We start from the raw sequence: 20,714 nt of genomic DNA on the forward strand, positions 1-20,714 counted from the left end.
AATTTCCTGCATATACCTTATATGCTTATATACATTCAATTTTTCTATGCATGATTTTGCTTTTTCTGAATTTTAAGATTATGCTAAATTTTTCTTTTATAGCTTTAAAGTTTTAATTTAGCCCAAATGCCTCATTTTGAGAAAGATCTTTAGATAATTTTTTTAAATTTTCTATTTTCCTAATTTTTTGTTTCAACAACTTCCTTTTAAAGTACACTTTGGTCATATTCTTTTACCAGATTACATTTGGATCTTAAATTCATTTTTTTTATTTCATGAATTCCGTTGCACAATGTTTAACTTTGAATAATTGTTACAACAAGGCTGAATCTTAGCTTATACTGTGAACATTACTATTATTTGACAATGCCAAAGAAGATGCTTTTACATAATTTCTTGCTGATATGTAAGTAGAATTAGCTATTGGACACATTGCTGGCAATTTGATGATGATATAATAACTCATTGCTATCAACTTGTATTGTTGGAGTTTGACTACTTTGCTTAATGAATTGCTCTTTAGTAAGTAAAACAACTTAGTAAATAAAAAGAGCATTGTCAATTATTATTGTGAAAATATAAGTACTGGGGGCCTGAAGCCAGAAATGCTCATCTTCCTGAGTTCAAATGTGGTCTCCCAATCTCTGCCAAGAAAATCCCAAATGGGGTCATGAAGAGTCAGACACAACTGAACAACCACCACTGCCTAGTCCTCTGTTTCATCATATGAACAGCCACAACTCTCAAGTGACTCACACATTGAAAACCAGCAATTTCTGGCCTGTAAAAATAATCATTTTAACTTTCTGTGAAAATGCTTGATGCTTGCCATGTGCAGTTGTTTTCTGACACTCAAGAAGTCATTTATCTGATTTGGAAGACAATGTCAAGTTCATAGAATTTTACTACTATTCTTCAAAAGATTCTGGGTACATAAACTGCAATTTCTCTTCATGATTGTCTGTTTGCTCATTACAAGGGGTATAATATGTAATGTTTACATATTTTATGTCCTTTGGAATGTTTCATCACAGAAACAGTTCTGGCCCTCAAAGAGCTCATTTTTAATGAGCAGGTGAAGTGGTACAGAGAACTCAGATAAATTAGAAATACATAGAGGAGGAAGAAAGGCCTCACTTAGGACACAATATTTAATTGAGCTTTGAAGGAAACCCGATGTTCAACAAGACAAGAGATGAGAAGGCTTCTTCCAGGGAGAAGAAACAGCATTTGCTGCCTTTGGGAATATGATGAAGTCAATTCTGCCAGGTCTTAATCACCTCTCTGGAAATCTGTTGACTTTTTTTGTGGCAGTTTCTTTATGGTTCTGCTTTCATTTCATTACTGAAAGAACCAAATCAGATTTTGATATTCTCACCATAAAAGAAAACAAACCACACAGAGACATTTAAAATACAATTGGGGTCAATTCTGTTGGTCTTTTTTGTATTCTTATTAATAATGGGGAGTAAAAAGCAGAAAGAACTCTTTGTCAAAGAACAATTCCTATATTCTAATAAAGGAATTAAAGATCGACATTTTAAGATGCAGAAATTTAGTTTATTAATTTTTGGTGAAATAGTTTTGAGAAAATGAATGTCAATCTTGACTCCACAGGAATGATGAAGCATATTTCCTCTCTCTATAGAGATAGTTATTTGAAGAATGCTGAATCTAGTTAAACAGAGTTTATTTTGTTAAGATAGTTTTTTCTTACGAAGAGTTAATAAGGGTAGGATTTACTGGAAAATGATAATAAAATATGAAAGTCATTAATAAAATACTTTCTTTAAATGAATGTAATTCCCTGTAGACATTAGAAAAGTAATGCCAGAAAACAAGTTAAATTTTACATTCATAATTTAATGAATTAAATTTAGTAAGTATTAATAAATAATAATTTAATAAAATAGTTTAATGTATTAAAAACCACTTATTCTAATTAAAAGAAACATAATTAAGGCAAACATATACATATACATATATATGTGTGTGTGTGTTTGTGTGTGTGTGTGCTACAATGGAGACGGTCTAAAATGTATCAAGCAAATTAAAGGGTTTTTTTTGTTCCTCTAGTTTAAGCTTATGTAATCAACTAAAACTCTCAATTAAATAAAGTCTTGTGTATTATTATGTGATATCTTTATATTATGTGATATGTTTACAAATATTTCCTAAAATAGACATCTACTGTTTATCATATCTGATGACATTTCTTTTCAAATTTAATATCCCAGAAAACATATGCTTTTTCACCATGGAACTGTGGATTGATACTGGAGTTAGTGAAATAGGCTTTGTTGTCAACAAAATTGACATATCTGAGTCTGTCATGATATAGGCACACATAATTTTGCCCTCAGAATATACTGGATGAAGACCAAGATTGAAATTAACAGTTTTAACCAGCTGCTTTTTAGAAGAGCCTGGGGAGTAGGATAAAAATTATGAATTTAGGCAATAGACACATATGAATTATAATATTCACTCTTTAATAGGTTAACATTAGAAGTAATATTTTCAAAGCACTTAGTTTGATATCTTAAATATCTTTCTCAAATTCAGTGTGATCAAATGAAATGGTCATCATTTCACTACCTTTTATTAAAAGGTAACAGTATTTCCATTAAAAACTGTACCAGGCTGCAGCATCAAACATTCTTGAAGTATACTAGAAAATGATGTAGTACTGAAAAAATGAGGTTTGCCTCACATTAGACCAATTTTAGAGCATGACATATCTACACTCCCCAAAATAAAAAGAAATTATATATTTGTATGAAAATTTAAGATAATTAGCAGTGTAGGTAACCAAACTGTAGCTCAAGTTCTCAAAAGTTTGTTCCATAGCCTTTTTAAGTGAAGACAATAGCTTGTGTTATTAAAAAGCAGTAATTGGGAAAGATAAATTGCTTTTTAAAAATAGATATACTTTTGTGTCGCATTTCCCCTTTTTAAAGGTGCTGCTCACATGTTTAAAGTGACAACAAACGACATGTGCCAAAGTTATATCTTTATAAAGAAATGAAACATTAGCCTGAGAAAAATTTTCCACTTGCATTAAAAAGCAAATTGTTACAGTCATCTAAAAGAAAAGGATTCATGTATACTCTCTCAGACCAAAAAAATATAAAAATGGATATTTACAATGATAATTCATATTCATGCCTTTTCAATAAGTAAATTATTTTTCTCCCATTAAGAGATCGACAATTATAAAATAAAAATAAAACATGTGCATATAAAAATAAAGGCCTTCACTTTGAAAGGCAAGTTTACTAATTTAGGTCAAGGAAAGGAAAAATGGTCAGGTGGCAAGATATTAAGATCAAAACCATAAAAAGCATTAACTATTTCCATTTGTTCAAAATAAATGCCTATATAATTCATGTGTAGTTATCACTTATCTCAAAGCTCTCATGAGTTTTTTAAAAAATGTATATAGAATATGTTTAGTACAAACACAACAGAATAAAATTAACATGAAATGCTGAATAAAAATGTTTCTATGCTTATCAAAATTTTACTATAAACTTATTAAAATAAAAAGAATTTAAGGAAGAATGTCAGGCTAAAACAAAATGCCAATATGAAGACCTGACAACTTTTCTTCTGAGGCAAATCTAGTGAAACAAGTTCCCATAAACTTAATTATATAATTTTAATTACCATAAATATTATCTATTGCTCCTCACATCTCAATTTATAATTTTTACAAAGAGATGACCTTATCCAATAACTTACTTGTGCTTAAAAAAAAATATCCTGAGTGAAGTGGATGTCATTTTTTAAACCAACTTTTGGGCTATAGACACATATAATATTCATATTTAAGAGACATCAGAAGTTATAATTTCAAAGCATTTAATTTAGTATCTTAAATATTTTTGTAATATTTAGATCTCTATCATATAAATATTTCTGGATAATACACTGCAATATTGTTTCATTAATATGTTCTATAATATATATATAAATATAATATATTGAAACTGGTCCTTTTTTTAAAAGACTATTATTAGTCACACATTCAATTTGGATAAGAATAAAAAAACAAAAATGTGTTACACCAAGGAAGCATAGAATCACTTTTTATCTCTGACAATCTATCAGGGGCGGGGATAGGAATAGGTGCTCCAGAGATAAACATCATGAAAAATGCAATGCTCACAAACCCCCAAACATGTACAAGAACATGTACTTAAGTACAAAAGAACATCAACTAACTTACCATGCTAATGATTAAATAAATTAAATTAAGTAAAAGAAATAAATAAAATTAAATTAAATAATTTATAATTTAAATAAAATAAAATTAGATTAAATAAATTAAATAAAAAGAAGCTAAATTTTACTTTTCAAAAAAAATTAAATTGATTACTTACATTTATAATACCAAATTAAAATTATTTGATATAAAAAAAATCCATGTAATCTTCTGTACAATGCATGTTTTACCTAAAATTTAAATTAAATTTTCTCAATGTGAGTGGATTTTCACAGGGATTCAACTTCTCTCTACTTGGTTATTTTTTCAAATATAGATAAAACTTGATACCTGTTCTTTATGATTTATTTCATGTCCAATGATTTAAAAAATACCCTCAACTGAGATACTACTTCTCAACCGTTTAAAAAAAAAAAAAATCAGCCTTAAGTATTACAATGATTCTTGGCTATTCAATGATATCAAAGCTCTTCAACAATGATTTCTTTCAACCATGAAATATTTATTTATGAATTTATCTATGAAAGCAAGCCATTTCAACTTATTTATAAATAAATAAATATTTATTTATGAATTTATCAATGAAAGCCTGCCTTTCAACTGGCAATAGTATTATTCAAGTTCATGCTGCCAGTATAGAAATGAACAATGCCTAAGTCTAAAAAAGAAAAAGAATAAAGCAAGAGACAAGAGTCTCAAATGAAGAAAACAATTATATTCCCTATTAATTTGCGAAAACCTTGTAACAATAAGGAATTTTAGCAATCTTGAATACAAAGTATGTAGGGAACAATAAAAATTCAAGGCTGTAGTTCTTTACTGAGGAAAAATAATACTCAAAGTCATTATTTTTTTTTAACAAATTAGGAATCAGAGATAGCTGGGGTAGAAATAACCAAAACGAACAGTAGAATCACTGAGGTTTCCTTTCACCAAGCATCAGCTGGGAAGATCATCAAGATGACTGATACTAAAAATAAAACAGGGACACTCTTAGTCATCAACATATTTCTATTTGGTACAACAGTATAACACAAATATGCTCCTTAAAAATTTGCTGTAAATCTAATTTTAAGTCAACTAAAAATGCATTAGTAAACTTGATACTTAAAGGAGGCCAGAAAGAAATAATTTAAAAATGAATAACACTTTATTATGTAAATAATCACTCTAATGTGTCTTTTCAAGATGTTATTTTTGTGCTTCTGGTCTTCTTATATTGTGAGCCACATGTGTTGTGTATCAGTAACATATATTGCCTGTCAGTACTATCTACAATTATTGGTGGATCTAGGCAGTGTCTAGTTTAAATTAATGAGATTTAAGCAGCTAATGGGAAGATCATATTGCCTGATATCTGTATAACATATCAGAAATTTTATTATATGAAATTATTGTAGTAAATCATAGCTTAAATTAATCTTGTCATACTTTAGCTCTGGAAAATGATAAAAATCTGCTTTGTCTCCTACTATAGACAATAACTTCTATCATTGGTTCTGATCTATAATAAATCCAACCAATTATGGTTAAAATCCCAAATAAAGATTATCTGTGAAGTCAAAATGCTAACAAATATTTAAAAGCCTAACCTTTCTCCTTCCAAGTCCTCAAGAAGCAAATATACATACCCTTCTATACTAAGTAAAGGAGAAAATTATCTAAAAACCAAAAAACTGAATTATCCCAGCAAAGCAGTTTTCTCTATTCCAGACAACTATGCAGCAGAAAAAGAGCCATCGGCTAAATCAATAATAAATGTAATTTAAAATGGCCAAGAAATATCACAAGCCCCACACTGAAAATACACTAAAACAGAAATCAATGAAATTAGCTTGAAAATACAATGAATATTTTTCTAACCTAAAGTACTTAAAAGAACCTGAAGTAAAACCATTCATTTTGGTTGCCATCTAGTGGACATATTTTTTTTAAATATGAGTTTCTATTTCAGAGATCTTTTCTACTGTTTTTTTTTTTTTTTTTTTTTAAGACAACCTGCAATTGGCAGCTTTTTGTGAGGATTTAATTCTAAAAACTGAGAGAAATAAAAGTCTATAGTAGCTTTTTAATCTCTCATCTATGTGTTAGTTTACATCTTTATTTAATATGCTGCAATATAATAAGTTTATTTTCTGGAGGTGAACTTTTCCCAAAAAAGTAAACATAAAAATTCAATGTAAAAGAACTAAAAAAATATCTTCCACTATTAGTGAAAATGTAAATAGAAAAACACTGTTCGTAAAAGTTGAGGAAATGACAAAAGTAAATACTTCTCTCAAAATACAAGTCGGAATTAAGTATCCTTTAGATAGTAATACTAAAATACAATTAGTTACACAAAAGAAAACCAAAACACAGTAACATAGTATTTCAATTAAATAATTCTGGAAATGCAGTGATATGACCATTTCCTATGACCCGAATGTTTTCATGGTTCACAGGACATGTTATAAAGTTTGATCTTAAAACAATATAAAAATAATATGAAGTGGAAGGAAAAAAAAATCCTCTCAGAGGATTTGAAAGGTAAGAGTTCAAAATACAACTCTGTCTTCCTGGGTTCTTTCCCACCAAAGAGTGCTATTTAAAGTTCCGCAACTGTTATCTTCTTCCTCCTGTTCTTTAGTGAGTTCTACAAAAACCTAATGGGAAAAGAAGTAAAGTATAATACACATTCTGTTAAAGAAGATAGAAGAGATCTCTTAAATTACTAAAATTTGGTTCTAAATTTTGATTCTAGGTATCAAAATAGATTTCGTGACATTATAATACAAAGAGTATAACTTAAGAATACCGAATAAATTTGTGCCATGGCTTTATCAAATTATTTCATTCCCAATTAGCACATTCACATAGCATTATTAGGTATAAATGGTACTAAAATAGATTAAACATATAGAGTTAGTAAAGTAATATAACTAGGAAGTCCACTGGCATTAAGAATTTTGAATTCACTGGCAGCAAGAAATTGACATTTTTAACAATTTCTATGTAAATATGATATGAAAATTAATCAGAAAAATATGGCAGTCCAACAACCAATACCATCCAAAGATATAGAATCTCTGATAAAAGTACTCTAACAGAAGTCTCATAGGAGTAAGTTGTCTCTGTAACATATTTATCATTCTCAAATTTTTTTCTACACCTCAGGCAGCTTGGAATATGACTCAGGATGCAAGATGTTGCCAGGGATAGATAGATATATATAGATAGATATATACATATATATATATATATATATATATCATAAAAGGAATCAAAAAGGAGGGGAAAGATACTTAAGAATAATAAGCTCCTTAAGTTGCATTGCTTTATCACAAAGTGATCAAAATGGATTATTTCCTTTCCCTTAAGAAAATCAAACTGATTCTAATTCTATTTTGCATTTGATTTTATTCTGTATCACCTCTGATATGTTGTAAAATTCCCTGAGTTATGTTTCTTTGCTGATGAGTTAAGTTCAAAAGCTCTTCTCTGAGCTAAAATGTCTCATGAATCACCTTATTTCAAAGAAAACATATAGTCTCTACACATTTTACTACCCATATACAACTAAGGGAGATCTGTTATTTATTACAAGAAGCCTTGCAAGATGCAGATGGGCATCAGGAAGTCTGTTATCTCTGCAATGCTGGTTGTCCTTCAAAAAGGCTGGACTGTTATCATTCTGATGTTAACCATACTTCTGGACACCACTAATGAGCTTATCAATAGCTACAAGATGGAAGGAGAAATTGCTGCTAGCCTTTTGTTCCTGACTTCCAACCAATTATATTGTTTTCCATCATCTATGATACTTCAAACTTTGAATCCAATCATAATGTTTTATGCTTCATGTTCTTTGTTCTCTTATACTTCCCCAAACCATATGAAGACTAATAAGCACTATTTTATTGTTGCTTGATTGAATGAGGAGTTGAAAGATCTTTTTATTGGCAACTGTTAGGCTTAAAAATAAAGTGAATCTGCTCTGTACTTTTTGCCTCAGTTTACCTTATTTTAATCACAACACACCTCTTCCAAAAGTATGAGGTGGGCAAGAACAAGAAAAGAGGTGAGTCTTAGGAATGCTAGCCCAGAAATTTTTTCTGCTTTGATCTATCACCCAAAGGTTATTATCTATGGATGCTATTTGTTACTTGCTCCACAGTTCAGCTGCCCCCTACTTCCTAATTAGAGTAACACAAATAGTAATTTAGTCTTTAAGAGAGACATTCATATAATCATCATTTCTGGATGTTTTACAATATTAAAATTATTTGACTTTACTATACCTGTTCCAATGTTGCTTGAGAAAAGTTGTATTCCTCAATACTAAAAGTATGTTTAGCTATTAAAAAGACATGAAAAAATGGTTTACTCATCATATTTTTAACCATTAAAAGAGATACATGATTAATAGCATTAAATTTTTTGGTGAAAACTATGTCAGAATTCAGTGAAAAAAACTTTATGCATTCTAAATTAATAAATCTATTAAAAGCATATCACTGTTCTACTGTGGCTGAGACAAGTGACAACTGTCTGGTGGAATGCCATTGTTAAATGGTACAGCAGACTATCTCAAACTTGGATTTCTTTAATCAATTCTTTCTATCAATTTGCATAAAAAGGTAAAATGACTGTTTGTTGAACTAATCAACCACCTGGAGGCCTAGTGAGAGTCTTCAGGGAAGTACAAGATTACTGAGAGCTAGCACTCTACATAATTTACTATAAACTACTAAGTGCAAAAAACTTTACAAATGATTTTATTTAGCAATAGCATTCTGAATCTGGAGTTCCAAGCAACAGAATTACAAATGATCTTGTAGAATATACCACATTTATGAAATTGGAGGGTTTCTTATATGTACTTTGGAAATATTTCATACCTTCTTCTAGCTTAGAAAAAGACTGTGCAAGAGACTGTACATCTTCTTTAGGAATTTTATAAGCCAAAATAGAAGAAAAACTGAAAAATAAAATAAATCTTTAATTACAAGAGGTACAAAGTGATAATCTTTACATGAAATCAACCCATAAAAATAATGAATTATCCATTCCTATGTTCTGAAGGTTAAAATCAAAATTAAGATAAAAATCACAAGCATATATATATGCATATATATATATGCATATGCATATATATGAATAAAAGATGACATTTATTTTCAATATATCAATGAAATTGTGATCTCATTGAAATGAGTATTCATTTTATCAGAACATATCAAAACCCTTCTTATACCTTCTCAACCTGAATAATATTCCAAAGATAATCTTCTCACTATAATGGAAACTGTCACTGAGATCTTCCTACATTTCAGAAAAAATGAAAGGAGTATTCATCTGCTGTCTTTTGCTCATATTATATATTAACTGGCTTGCTTCCTTTTTTGGCTTGTACATTTCCTCAATGATATCCCTAATTTTACTACTTGAAAGTATACTACCACTGGAAATAGATGGAACTGAATTTCTCCAACTATATCATTCATCACTTTGTTTGAGTTACTTTCAATTTTCCTTGGAGACTGCAATATTCCAGATTTGCAATTATACCACATTACCAATAAAACAATTATATTGAAAGGATAGATGACTGCAATGGTGAATAGATGGGGATCCTTAAAAGAAATATGTATTTTCCAAATACTATCCACCTCCTTTTACTATACCTATTCAAATTCTGAATCTAACTCATGGCTCATTTGCAGTGACTAATTCAAATATGTGTGCTGATATAGTAAATGGCAAGTAGTTCTGTGCTATAATCTGGCCTATAAATATTTTTATACCATTTAGTTTTTCTTATATAGACTGATAGACTAATTTCACTAGGAAAAAAATAGATTTTAATAAGCTCTGTAAATCCTAGGGTCTGATTCATTAGTTCAGTATCTTTCATAAAAAAAAGGAGATCCTGCCATGACTGTGGCTGCCATATTCTTTTACTTCCTCATTAAGCATATGTTGGCTGAAGTAGTTCCTCTCAGTCAACAATCATTAAGCATACTATGTGCCAAGGACTTGCTAAATGTTAAAGATAAAAAGAAAGGCAAAACCAATCCCTGACCTCAAGAACAGGAAGGCACTAGCAGTTGGCAAGGGAACAAGGTAAGGTCTCTTGCAAAATGTTAGATTTAAGATGAGTCCTGAAGGAAGCCAGAGAAACTAAGAGGTAGAGACAAAGAAAAAAATTATTCCAGGGGAGTATGACAGATAACCAGTCAAAACATATGGAGATAAGACAAAGTGTATTAAATATAAGGAACAAGTAGGTCAGTGTAGTTGAATTGGAGAATATATGGAGTACTACAAAGTATAAAGAAACTGGAAGATGACAGATTATGAATAGCTTTTAATACCAAATAGAGCAGTTTATATTTGATCCTAGAGGTAAGAGGGTGTCATTTGAACTTTAGTGGCTTAATGGAAGATGGGTAGGAATGGGAAAACAGTACTTTTTTTGTGTTCTAATTGATTTTTCAAGTAACTATCTACATAAATGTGGTTTAATTTTTTGAACTGACAAGCTTGGTTTTCAGGAAGCAGGTCTCATCTGATGCCCAAACTATACTGAATTTGAATTTATGCATCAATGATATATTCTTTAAGAACTCATGATCCATATCAATAAGGCTTCAGGATAGGAATCTGTCTTGACACATAAAATGTTCTGAATCACAATATTTCACTTTTTTAATGTTTAATTTACACAAAATGCCATTTTTCTTAAAGAACTGAAAAATCAGAATATAAGAATTATTGGGTCAACAGTAGAATCAAATTTAAATGCATACTAAAACTATATTATCATTTCTAAAATTTTAATTAGGTATATATTCCCCTCAAAATGAAAAATCTTAAATTTTCATATAGGGAAACACTGTCTATAATTACAGTATTAAGAATACTGCTACAATGAAATGACTCAAACCAGTTACACTTATTCAGTGATGAAGAGAGCCATCTACCTCCAGAAGGAGAACCGTGGGAACCGAATGTGGACCACAACATAAAGCAGTCTCACTCTCTCTGTTGTTATTTGCTTACATTTTGTTTTCTTTCTCAGTTTTTCTTTTTCTTCCTTCTTGATCTGATTTTTCTTGTGCAACAAGATAATTGTATAAATATGTATACATATATTGGATTTAACATGTATTTTAACATATTTAACATGTATTGGACTACCTGCCAGCTAAGGGAGAGGGTGGGGGGAAGGAGGGGAAAATTTGGAACAAAAGTTTTACAAGGGTCAATGTTGAAAAGATTACCCATATATATGTTTTGCAAATAAAAAGCTTTAATTTAAAAAAAAAAAAAGAAATACTGCTTAAGTTTTTAATTTTTACCTTTCCTGACGAATTGCATTTGGAAAAATATAGTGAATTTGTCTTTGAAGCTGTTCCACTTCCAGATTTTCCATCCAGTCCTTCAATTTAATTTCCAAGAAGTAGCCTCTGCCAAATTTACTCTTTAGGTGTTGTACAGTGCCAATACATCTGCAGCAGTTTTGGGGGAGAAAAACAACCCTTAAGCCTCGTAAAAAAATGATACATTTTAACAGAAGGTGTCATATTTAAATCCTCAAACACTATTTTTAAAAAGTTACCCAAACCATGGCCAAAAATTTATATACCACACTTATCATACGAATTATATTCTCAAATTGATTCTTACTTTAGGATTACATTCTAAATTAAGGGGAGAAAAAAAAGCATACAGATAGAAGTATATTTGTTACATGCCTTTGATTGAGATATTATGTTGACTATAAGCCCCTACCTTAACTGTCCAGATACCAAAATAGCCACTCTATCACAAACCGCCTCAGCTTCTTCCATATAATGTGTAGTCAAAATGGCTGCTCGCCTTTTGTTTTTAAATGCAGCACGAATTGCTCTCCTATAAGAAATTCAAGGGAAGGGGCATTTGTAATTTTACATTTCTATGTTTAATTAGAGATACAATAGGTTTTGCTGTAATTACTAAAGCTTTTTAAGGCTTAATTAAATATTTGACTAGTAATAATTTGTCAAATATTATAGTCACTATTTCATCACATGAAATTTCAGTTGTTTGATTCATATTTCCATGTTTATTCCTGTAATGTTCCAAAATTTTAAAACATATTCCAAAATTTTAAAAGGATAAGGAAAGGGCTCACATTTTTATTGTATCTAAGTTAAAATGGCAATTTTGAAGTGATATTTTAAAAATGACAAATATTAAAATTAAATAAAATAGGCAGCTAGGTAGCACACTGGCAAAAGCACGGGATCTAGGTGCAGGAAGACCTGAGTTCAAATCTGTCATTAACATACCTACTGGCTGTGGAACCCAATGAAAGTCACTTAATATAATAATAGCACCTCCCTTCCAGAAGTGTTGTGAGGGTAAATAAAATAATATTTGCAAAGTGCTCTGAAAACATTTAAGTTTTTTAAAAACACTAGTTATCATTAGTATTATCATTCAGGTAAAAGGAAAGTAAGATTATCTATTCCAGGGTCTGTATTTTTACATATGAAAAAATAGAAGACAAGAGTTTAGTTAACTATTTAAAATTCCAAATTTCTTGAAAGACTACTAGTTTTACACAAATTGAAGAATTAAGAACTATTACACATACATGTAAAGTATACATTTAAATATGTATTTTAAAAATGATAAATGCTTAGAAATAGTGAATTATAGTGTTTTTGAACTATATCTCTTTTTCTAAATTATACATTTAATAATTTTATATAACTTCATATTTTAAGAAAAATGACAACTCTTATTGCATTTAAAAGGACTTTTCAGCTTACTAAATCAAAATTAGGGTTTCAGTATCTTCTTCCTATACCATCACAGAATATTAGAGCTGGGAAGGGTCTTAAAGGACAACTAGTCTAACATCTTTGTTTTACCGATGTGGAAATCAGGATTCAAAGAGATGAGGAAAAATACTCTTCAAAAACATAGCCAGTTAGCAGACTAGGCACTGGAATTCAGATGTCCTATTTCCCCATCCATCACTCTTTTTAACTGAGACCTTATGTACAATTCAAAGATAAGAATACAACTCTCTTAGTCAAATAATTTTGATATTTTAAAGGCTTTAGTTAGAATATTGATGCATTACAGTCCTTAGGAGTAATGGAATAATAACCTCCAGGCTACTTGGCCTTGGGAATAATGTAATTAAAAAGCCACAGTAGTAGAGACCCCAGTACTTTTCAAGAAACTTCTAGAATGTAGCTATTGGGAATGATCTGACACAACCTTGGAGAATGCGTGTGAAAGGGAGGGAATTGGATCCACTAAGCTATCCTTCAGTGATGTCTGGCTTGTCACACAAAGGTCTTGGCCACTATCTTTCACCTAGACCCAAATAATGAACACTTCTTAGCTTTATGAGAGAGGAAATGGGGTCATTGTTAGCCCCCATGACCAAACTTATTACCAATCATGTGACTCCCAATCCCTTGATGTAATTTATCCTGCTTTGTTCTTTTTTTTTTTTTTTGCACTCCCAATTCCCTCTCTAACAGTTTTCCTTATAAATCTACCTGTTTGGTTCTTGCTTTTTGCTATCTTCCTCTTTTGGAATTTAGCCCGTTTTAATTGCCATTACAATTACATAAAACTTTGCCTCTTGACTTGGAGATTATCTAAATCTCCAAATTCTTTTAGGACACCTGTGTCATTGATCCAAAATACCAATATTCTGAGGTCTCTCTGAACCCAGAAATATAATTTAATGTTCTTTGATTTTCTTGTGGTATACTTACCACATATGCTGCTTGGCTTTAGGATCCATACCAGTAGATGGTTCATCTAACAAAGTAATCTGGGGAGTTCCAAGCATGCTTAGTGCAAAACACAACTAGAAATAACAAAATAAAAATAGCTAAGTATGAGATTCCCGGAGATTCCATCACAATAATACAAAGTAGCATGCAAATATTAATTTTCTAAACCTTTCGTTTTATTCCAGCAGGCAATTTCTTTGTAGTCTTCTGAAGATGTTCTTTTAAATCAAGTGCATTTGTGATTCTGAAAATGGGCAACAGAGAGTAATACCTTTTAATATAAGTATCCATATAAAAGCTAATTATTTTTATAAATGTTGATCATTTTAGAAAGGAAATTAATTGGTGATCATTATTCATAAATAAGAACAAAACCATCATAGTTTCTCATTCTGCTAAGAATATGGTTTCATAATTAAAAATGATAACCTTTAAAATATAAAGAAACTTACAAAAAGCAGAAGCATAGGATGTCTTTTTTAAAAGTTAACACTTTGTTAATGATCTCCACAAGAAAAATCCCATGTCCTTGTATAAAAATATATCTATGCATACATATATTGTATTTAACTTATACTTTAACATATTTAATATGTATTGGTCAACCTGACATCTGGGGGAAAGGGTGGAGGGAAGAAGAGGAAAAGTTGTAACAAAAGGTTTTGCAATTGTCAATGCTGAAAAATTACCCATGCATATATCTTATAAATAAAAAGCTATAATTAATATATATATATATGTATATATATACATACACACATATATGTCTAAGTTCTTCTTGTACCCACACCCACCTGGCTTCTATCTTTTCCTTACTTCCCCAATATTCAGTTTAAATAAGTATAGAAATGAAAAGATCGATTCCAAAGAAAATTGTTACCTTTTTATGACTTCTTTCACATCACTTCGGTTCATTCCTTTCACAGCTCCATATATTTCAAAGTGTTCTTGCAATGTAATATCTGGCCAAAGTGGATTTGTTTGAGGACAATATCCTATGTACTTAACAGAATCATCATCTTTAGCAGCCAGATCAGAGGAATAATCTCCTAGAAGTACCTATTTAAATATAAATTCATTTTTTACTAAATATTGATGGACTACATACTTTAAAAAGAATTGTTTTATTGAATTTTTGATCATCATCTAAGTAAACTAATCAGAATTATATGACTTTTGGCTAAAGACTATTATAAACAATAATATCTAAACCAAAGGTCAGCAACCATGACACACAAGATGATTCTACACAGTCATTAGCAAAATCTTTATTTTAGGACTTTTTCAACCTCCATAAAAGATATCACCTTTCAATCATTGCAACCAACTTGCAAGGTTCTACCCAAGGAACTTCTTCTGAAGGTTTATTTTAATATGTTTCTAATTCTCTAATACTTTGGCCCTATTGTCACCATCACTACAATGAATTTGGAAGGCTGCACATGGAAATAACCATAAGCAGAGGTACCTTCACATCAATGTACTAACTGGAGCCAATGTATTCTGAAAGCTGTTTGTTACTGGTACTGAATACTGACTTCATTGTAGGGAAATTTCTAACTCTAGCTGTGATTTAGAGGAATCTTCTGACTAGGCAAAAAAAAAAAAAAAAAAGCCTTTATTTTCCATCACCTAGCTTCTTACCTGCCAACTTTTCCCATGGTTTTAGAAGAATATGTCTAAGTTTTACTTGTACCCACCTTAATCTCTATCTGTCCCTTACCCTCCCAATCTAATCTTTCCTTCTGGAATTCTCTTTCCTTTGTTTAAGGAAACAAAACAAAACAAAACAAAACAACAACATATCTGCCTCTTCATCCTAAATTTCTTCCTCTTACTTTTTTTCCTCCCAGAATTAAAGGTCCTTGAGGGCAAGGACTGATAAATTTTTTCTGGTTTGTTCACACAGGGCTTTTGCATATTTTAAGCATCAAATACATTTTCTTTTTTTTTTTTTTTGGCTCATGAAAATTTTCCATCTTGAAAATACCTCATTCCTTGCTACCATTTCTAATGGCCTTCCCTTTTTTCTATGTCACAGCCAATAAAATCAAATTACTGTGCACCTATTTTATTCTAGGTGCTTTGCTAGTTACTAGGGATACAATGCAAAATGCAACAGACAATGCCCTCAAAGGATCTGACATTCTATCACAATAAACAACATGTACATATAAATATAGTATTCCTCTGAGGCCACCTCCCCAACCATATACTCACAGATAGAAATCCCATGAGGTTTGGGTTAGTTCAGGTTTAAGGTACTCTGTGGGTTTATACTTCTAAAACTACCCTCACTAGTATATTTTTATTTAATTATCAGGCATCAGACACATAAAAACATACAGAAGAGAGCAAAAAGAAATTCAGTGGGTAGAAGAAACATGAAACTCATTAGTACTGCAATATTAAAAATAATGCATATTTTTTAAAAAACAAGAGACACAAGGTAGATTCAAAATTTCCTATGCAATCCTTTTTTTCTTGTTGTTATTTGTTAATAACTATCACATTCTTAATAAAATTATTTTAAAAACAGAAACAATATAAACTAGTAAATGTTATTCAAGTAGTAGACTCTTTGAAAGACAAAATGAAGCAAACAATATAATAATTCAATGATACAAGAAATAAGGCTAACTCCTTTTTGGGACTAGTCCACTTGGCTAGGTACTGTAATAGCTAACATCTAAATCCTTTTTAGGATTAGCCCATTTTATGGAGTCAAGAGTTCATTAAGAACTTGCCATGCCTTAATGGTATCTTAGGTCCCTTGTTGATTTCTAAAACCCCTTTCCTTGCTAAAAAAACAAAAAACAAACAAACAAAAACCTATGAATTTAGCTCACTGTTATTATCATAAAATCTTTGCCTCTTGAAAAAAATAGTAAAATAAAATGGAAACAACAAAAAACTTGAAAACTTGAGGCATATTAATTTAAAAAAAAAAAAAACAATCCTTGTGACAGAACAGAATGAGAAATAGTTTGAATAATCAAACTCCCTGAAAGCCATGATCAAATAAAAAATATTTTATATTTCAAGAAATTACTTTAAAAAATTTCTTAAAACAATTAAAAGAGAGAAAAAAACAAGTCAGCAACTGAAATCCTCAACTGCTATAGCCAAAATTCAAAGCCTACCAAGAGAAAGAAAAAATGCCACACACAATCAATGAAAAAGAAATCAAATACCAAGAAATCAAAGCCAGGATTACACACAAAATTAAGCAACAAGTATTATAAAATAAAAGAGAGACTGGAATATGAATACCCACAAAAGGCAAAATATTACTATCCTATGAAATGAAGCATAATTGTGTAAATTTTTTAAAATGGATCTTTAATAGAATATTTTTTCATGCATTCATATGAATAAAACCAGAGTTGGATAGAATTTTGTTTCAAAAATTTCTGAAACAACTGATAATGTTCAAGAAGTCTGGGATGTACAGAATCTGTAAAGAATTCAGAGGCTCAGGTCATCTTTGGGTCAAGGGGCGAAAAGCTTTATGATCATATTGAATATGTAAGGCAAAGTTCCTAAAATAGCTTGCTTCCCTAAAATGGGCAAAGTGCCTAATGAACCTCCCCCTCCTTAACAAGAGAGGAGTTAAGAATAACATAAAATTATAAAGCAGGTAAAGTTCCCAGAGAGCTTGCAATTAGCAAAAGGAAGGGGAGGGTCTTGAGGGTTGACATCTATAGGTGGGTCTTCAGATAGATAACTGGGAGGTGAAGATAATCCCAACAAAGCAAGGAATTCCACAAGAAGCCAAGGCAGCAAAGATCCATTTAAGGACAAGATAATTCTGTCAATGCCCCTCCCTATGGCCCATCTAGACACTGGGTTGCTAGCAGATATTCACCTAATCAGCAATCACAAGTGACAGGGAAAAAAGAATATGTAAAATAAAGATGGAGAAGTAACAAACCGGCAATCTCAAAAGCTTCACTATTATCTGAATTGGGCAAATCAAAGCTAAAGGCACACAGAAAGTTTCGTCAAGAAATTTATCAAATAAGAACTTACTTTTTGACAAAAATTGTTGGAAAAAGGAGAAAATAATAAAGCTGAAACTAGGTACATCATCTCATACCTTATATACAAAAATAAGGTTGAAAAGGGTACATGATCTACATGTGGATACTATTAGCAAATTAGGAGAGCAAGGGAGAGTCTAGCTATCAGATATGTAATACAAATCTTTCCCCAACTGATAGTCGATATGAACAATTTTCAGAAAAAGGTTCAGGGAAAACATAATAATAAAGGTGGGAGGAAATATGGGAAAACTGGGAAACTAATAGATTGTTGGTAGAGTTGTGAACTAATCAAGTCATCTGGAGAGCAATTTGGAACTATGCCTAAAGGGATAGTTCTACAGGGAATCCCAAAGAGATTATAAAAGAGAGAAAAAGACCCACATGAGCAAAAATGTCTGTAGCAGTTCTTTTTGTGGTAGCAAAGAATTGGAAATTGAATGGATAACCATCAATTGGGGAATGTTTGAATAAGTTATAGTATATGAAATAATTAAATATTATTGTTCTATAAGAAATAAAAACCAGGCTAATTTTAGAAAAGCCTGGAAAGATTTACATGAACTGATACTAAATAAAGTGAGCAGAACCAGGAAAACATTTTACAAGAGGAACAGCAAGATGATGTGAAGATCAATTATGATAGACTTAGCTCTTCTTAGCAATCCAAGACAATTCAAAATGCCATCTGCACCCAGAGAAAAAACTATGGAGGACTGAATGCAGATCAAAGCATACATTTTTATCTTTTTAGTTGTTAATATTTTTTTGGTTTTGGTTTTTTTTGTTTGTTTTTTTTTGTTCAGATTTTTCTTTCTCAATATGACTCATATGGAAATGTGTTAAAATCTATTGGTACCCATATCTGATTGCTTGTCTTGGAAAGGAGTTAGTAAGGTAGGTAGGTAGGAACAAAAATGGAACTAAAAAATCTTCTAAAAATGAATTTTGAAAGCTATCTTTTCTTATGTTAGAGAAATAACATATCAATAAAATCAAATTAAAAAAAAAAAAGTAATTCCATGGTTTTTAAAGAACTAAAATTGTGGGCCACTAAAAGGAGAATACAGTGATTCAGTGTTGCTATTATGAGTGTGTAGTAAAATATTCCCAATGAACTATCTTGACATTTGTCCTTCCACTGGACTTCAGGACTGGAGAAGACAGTGAGACTAATGACTTTGCACGATTATATTTCTCACCTTTTTACTTTTTACTTTAAAACCATCTATTTGCATATATTGCTTTTCAATTTTTTTTTGTTTCTACTAATTAAGTTGACTTTTCCAAAGGTACACAAAACTTGTCTGTAATAAAAAGCAAAACCTATATCCCAAGTATATGTACATTTTAACAAATCTTTCACTAAATCTTATGGAAAAATTATCCATTTTCAGAATAATTTTGTAAAGAAAATTATGAACTCAATGTTTTCACTGATAAGAAAATAGTAATTTTGTTGCTATACTGTAAATCAATACTGGAATGGGATTTGAAATTAATGAGAAACCCAAGTCTTGTCATTATAAAAAATACTTCAGTAAAAATTTAATTCAAAATCTATACTATACCTGGCCCGAAGTTGGTTCAATATCACCAACAAGCATATTAATAAGCGTGCTTTTCCCTGCACCATTTGGTCCCAATAGTCCTAGTATCTCTCCTAAAAATAAAAATTTAAAAATTAGCATGTATGAATTAAGTAAAAATTGGAAGCCATTTTTCTAAGAGACAAAATTTAATACCAACCCTTCTTTACACACACAGAAACATGTTTAGTTGCCACTTTCTTTCTTTTTCTTGTAAGGAGAAAATCTTTCTTCTCATCATATTCTTTATGTAAACTGCTAACCAAAATAGCTGGTTTCTAATAAAAAAAAAACATTATAATAAGAATGGGTTAAGAATTATCTATGTACCATAATGAATGAATACCATGTGAATTCTTTCATTATTATTTTTATGAAATCATAGAACATCATAATCTCTAGGAAAATCAAATATGCAATGACGAAACACCCTCTGAGTATAATCAGCCAGAAATATTGCCAGAAATCAACTGTGACAAAAAAGCAATAAGACAGGATCAAAAAAAGTTATAACAGAAAAGGAAAAACTAACAGCTTGCTACATTTAAACCTATGTAATCAATATAGTCTTTACTAAATATATGTCAGACACTATGCAAGGCAATGGACATATAAATGTAATGAATAAAATAATCCATATTCACAAATAGTCTGTATTCTAAAAAGGAAAACAACAAAAGTATAAGTAATTATAGAGAATAAGCAAAGAGTAATAAAATACAAACTGGTTTGAAAGAAATTCAAAAACACAAAAGTTTCAGGAACATATATTCTCATATCTCATATTCTTCTTGAAGGAAGAAAAAAAAATCTATAAGGCTAAGATAAAGAGAGTGAATTCTAGTGATGCAGAACAGCTAATATAAAAGATAGAGATGGAGTTGGAAAATGGAGTGTTGTTAGTAACAGATGGAAAGCTTGTTTGTCTATACTGCAGAGTGACAGAGGGGAGTAATGTTTGAGACTGGAAAAACAAGGAGAAAAAAGGGTGTGAAAGGCTTAAAAAGCTAGAACCCAAAAGCAACTGGAAATCACTAGAATTTTCCCTTTAATTTTCAAACCATAC

General features: G+C 30.5%; 1 protein-coding gene across 4 annotated transcripts in view; it reads right to left on the reverse strand.

Moving 5' to 3' along the window:
* Nucleotides 1–5,061: 5,061 nt before the first annotated feature.
* The window catches only part of ABCA5 (ATP binding cassette subfamily A member 5), a 116,191-nt gene continuing 100,538 nt past the window's right edge, over nucleotides 5,062–20,714 (reverse strand). For 2 of the 4 annotated variants that reach the window (XM_074260621.1, XM_074260622.1), the window contains exons 30-39: nucleotides 19,809–19,926; nucleotides 19,631–19,722; nucleotides 14,897–15,075; nucleotides 14,185–14,260; nucleotides 13,996–14,090; nucleotides 12,005–12,124; nucleotides 11,572–11,721; nucleotides 9,109–9,206; nucleotides 8,509–8,564; nucleotides 6,241–6,873 (exon numbers count right to left, since the gene is read on the reverse strand). In XM_074260621.1, the coding sequence (XP_074116722.1) occupies nucleotides 6,766–6,873; nucleotides 8,509–8,564; nucleotides 9,109–9,206; nucleotides 11,572–11,721; nucleotides 12,005–12,124; nucleotides 13,996–14,090; nucleotides 14,185–14,260; nucleotides 14,897–15,075; nucleotides 19,631–19,722; nucleotides 19,809–19,926 (1,092 nt within the window). In that variant the 3' untranslated portion in view covers nucleotides 6,241–6,765. Of the gene's footprint in view, nucleotides 5,199–6,240; nucleotides 6,874–8,508; nucleotides 8,565–9,108; nucleotides 9,207–11,571; nucleotides 11,722–12,004; nucleotides 12,125–13,995; nucleotides 14,091–14,184; nucleotides 14,261–14,896; nucleotides 15,076–19,630; nucleotides 19,723–19,808; nucleotides 19,927–20,714 lie in introns of those variants that run through there. The other 2 variants (XM_074260624.1, XM_074260623.1) reach the window with 2 other exon arrangements.

This window comes from Sminthopsis crassicaudata, chromosome 4 (genome assembly GCF_048593235.1).
Source record: "Sminthopsis crassicaudata isolate SCR6 chromosome 4, ASM4859323v1, whole genome shotgun sequence".
Classification (NCBI taxonomy): Eukaryota; Metazoa; Chordata; class Mammalia; order Dasyuromorphia; family Dasyuridae; genus Sminthopsis; species Sminthopsis crassicaudata.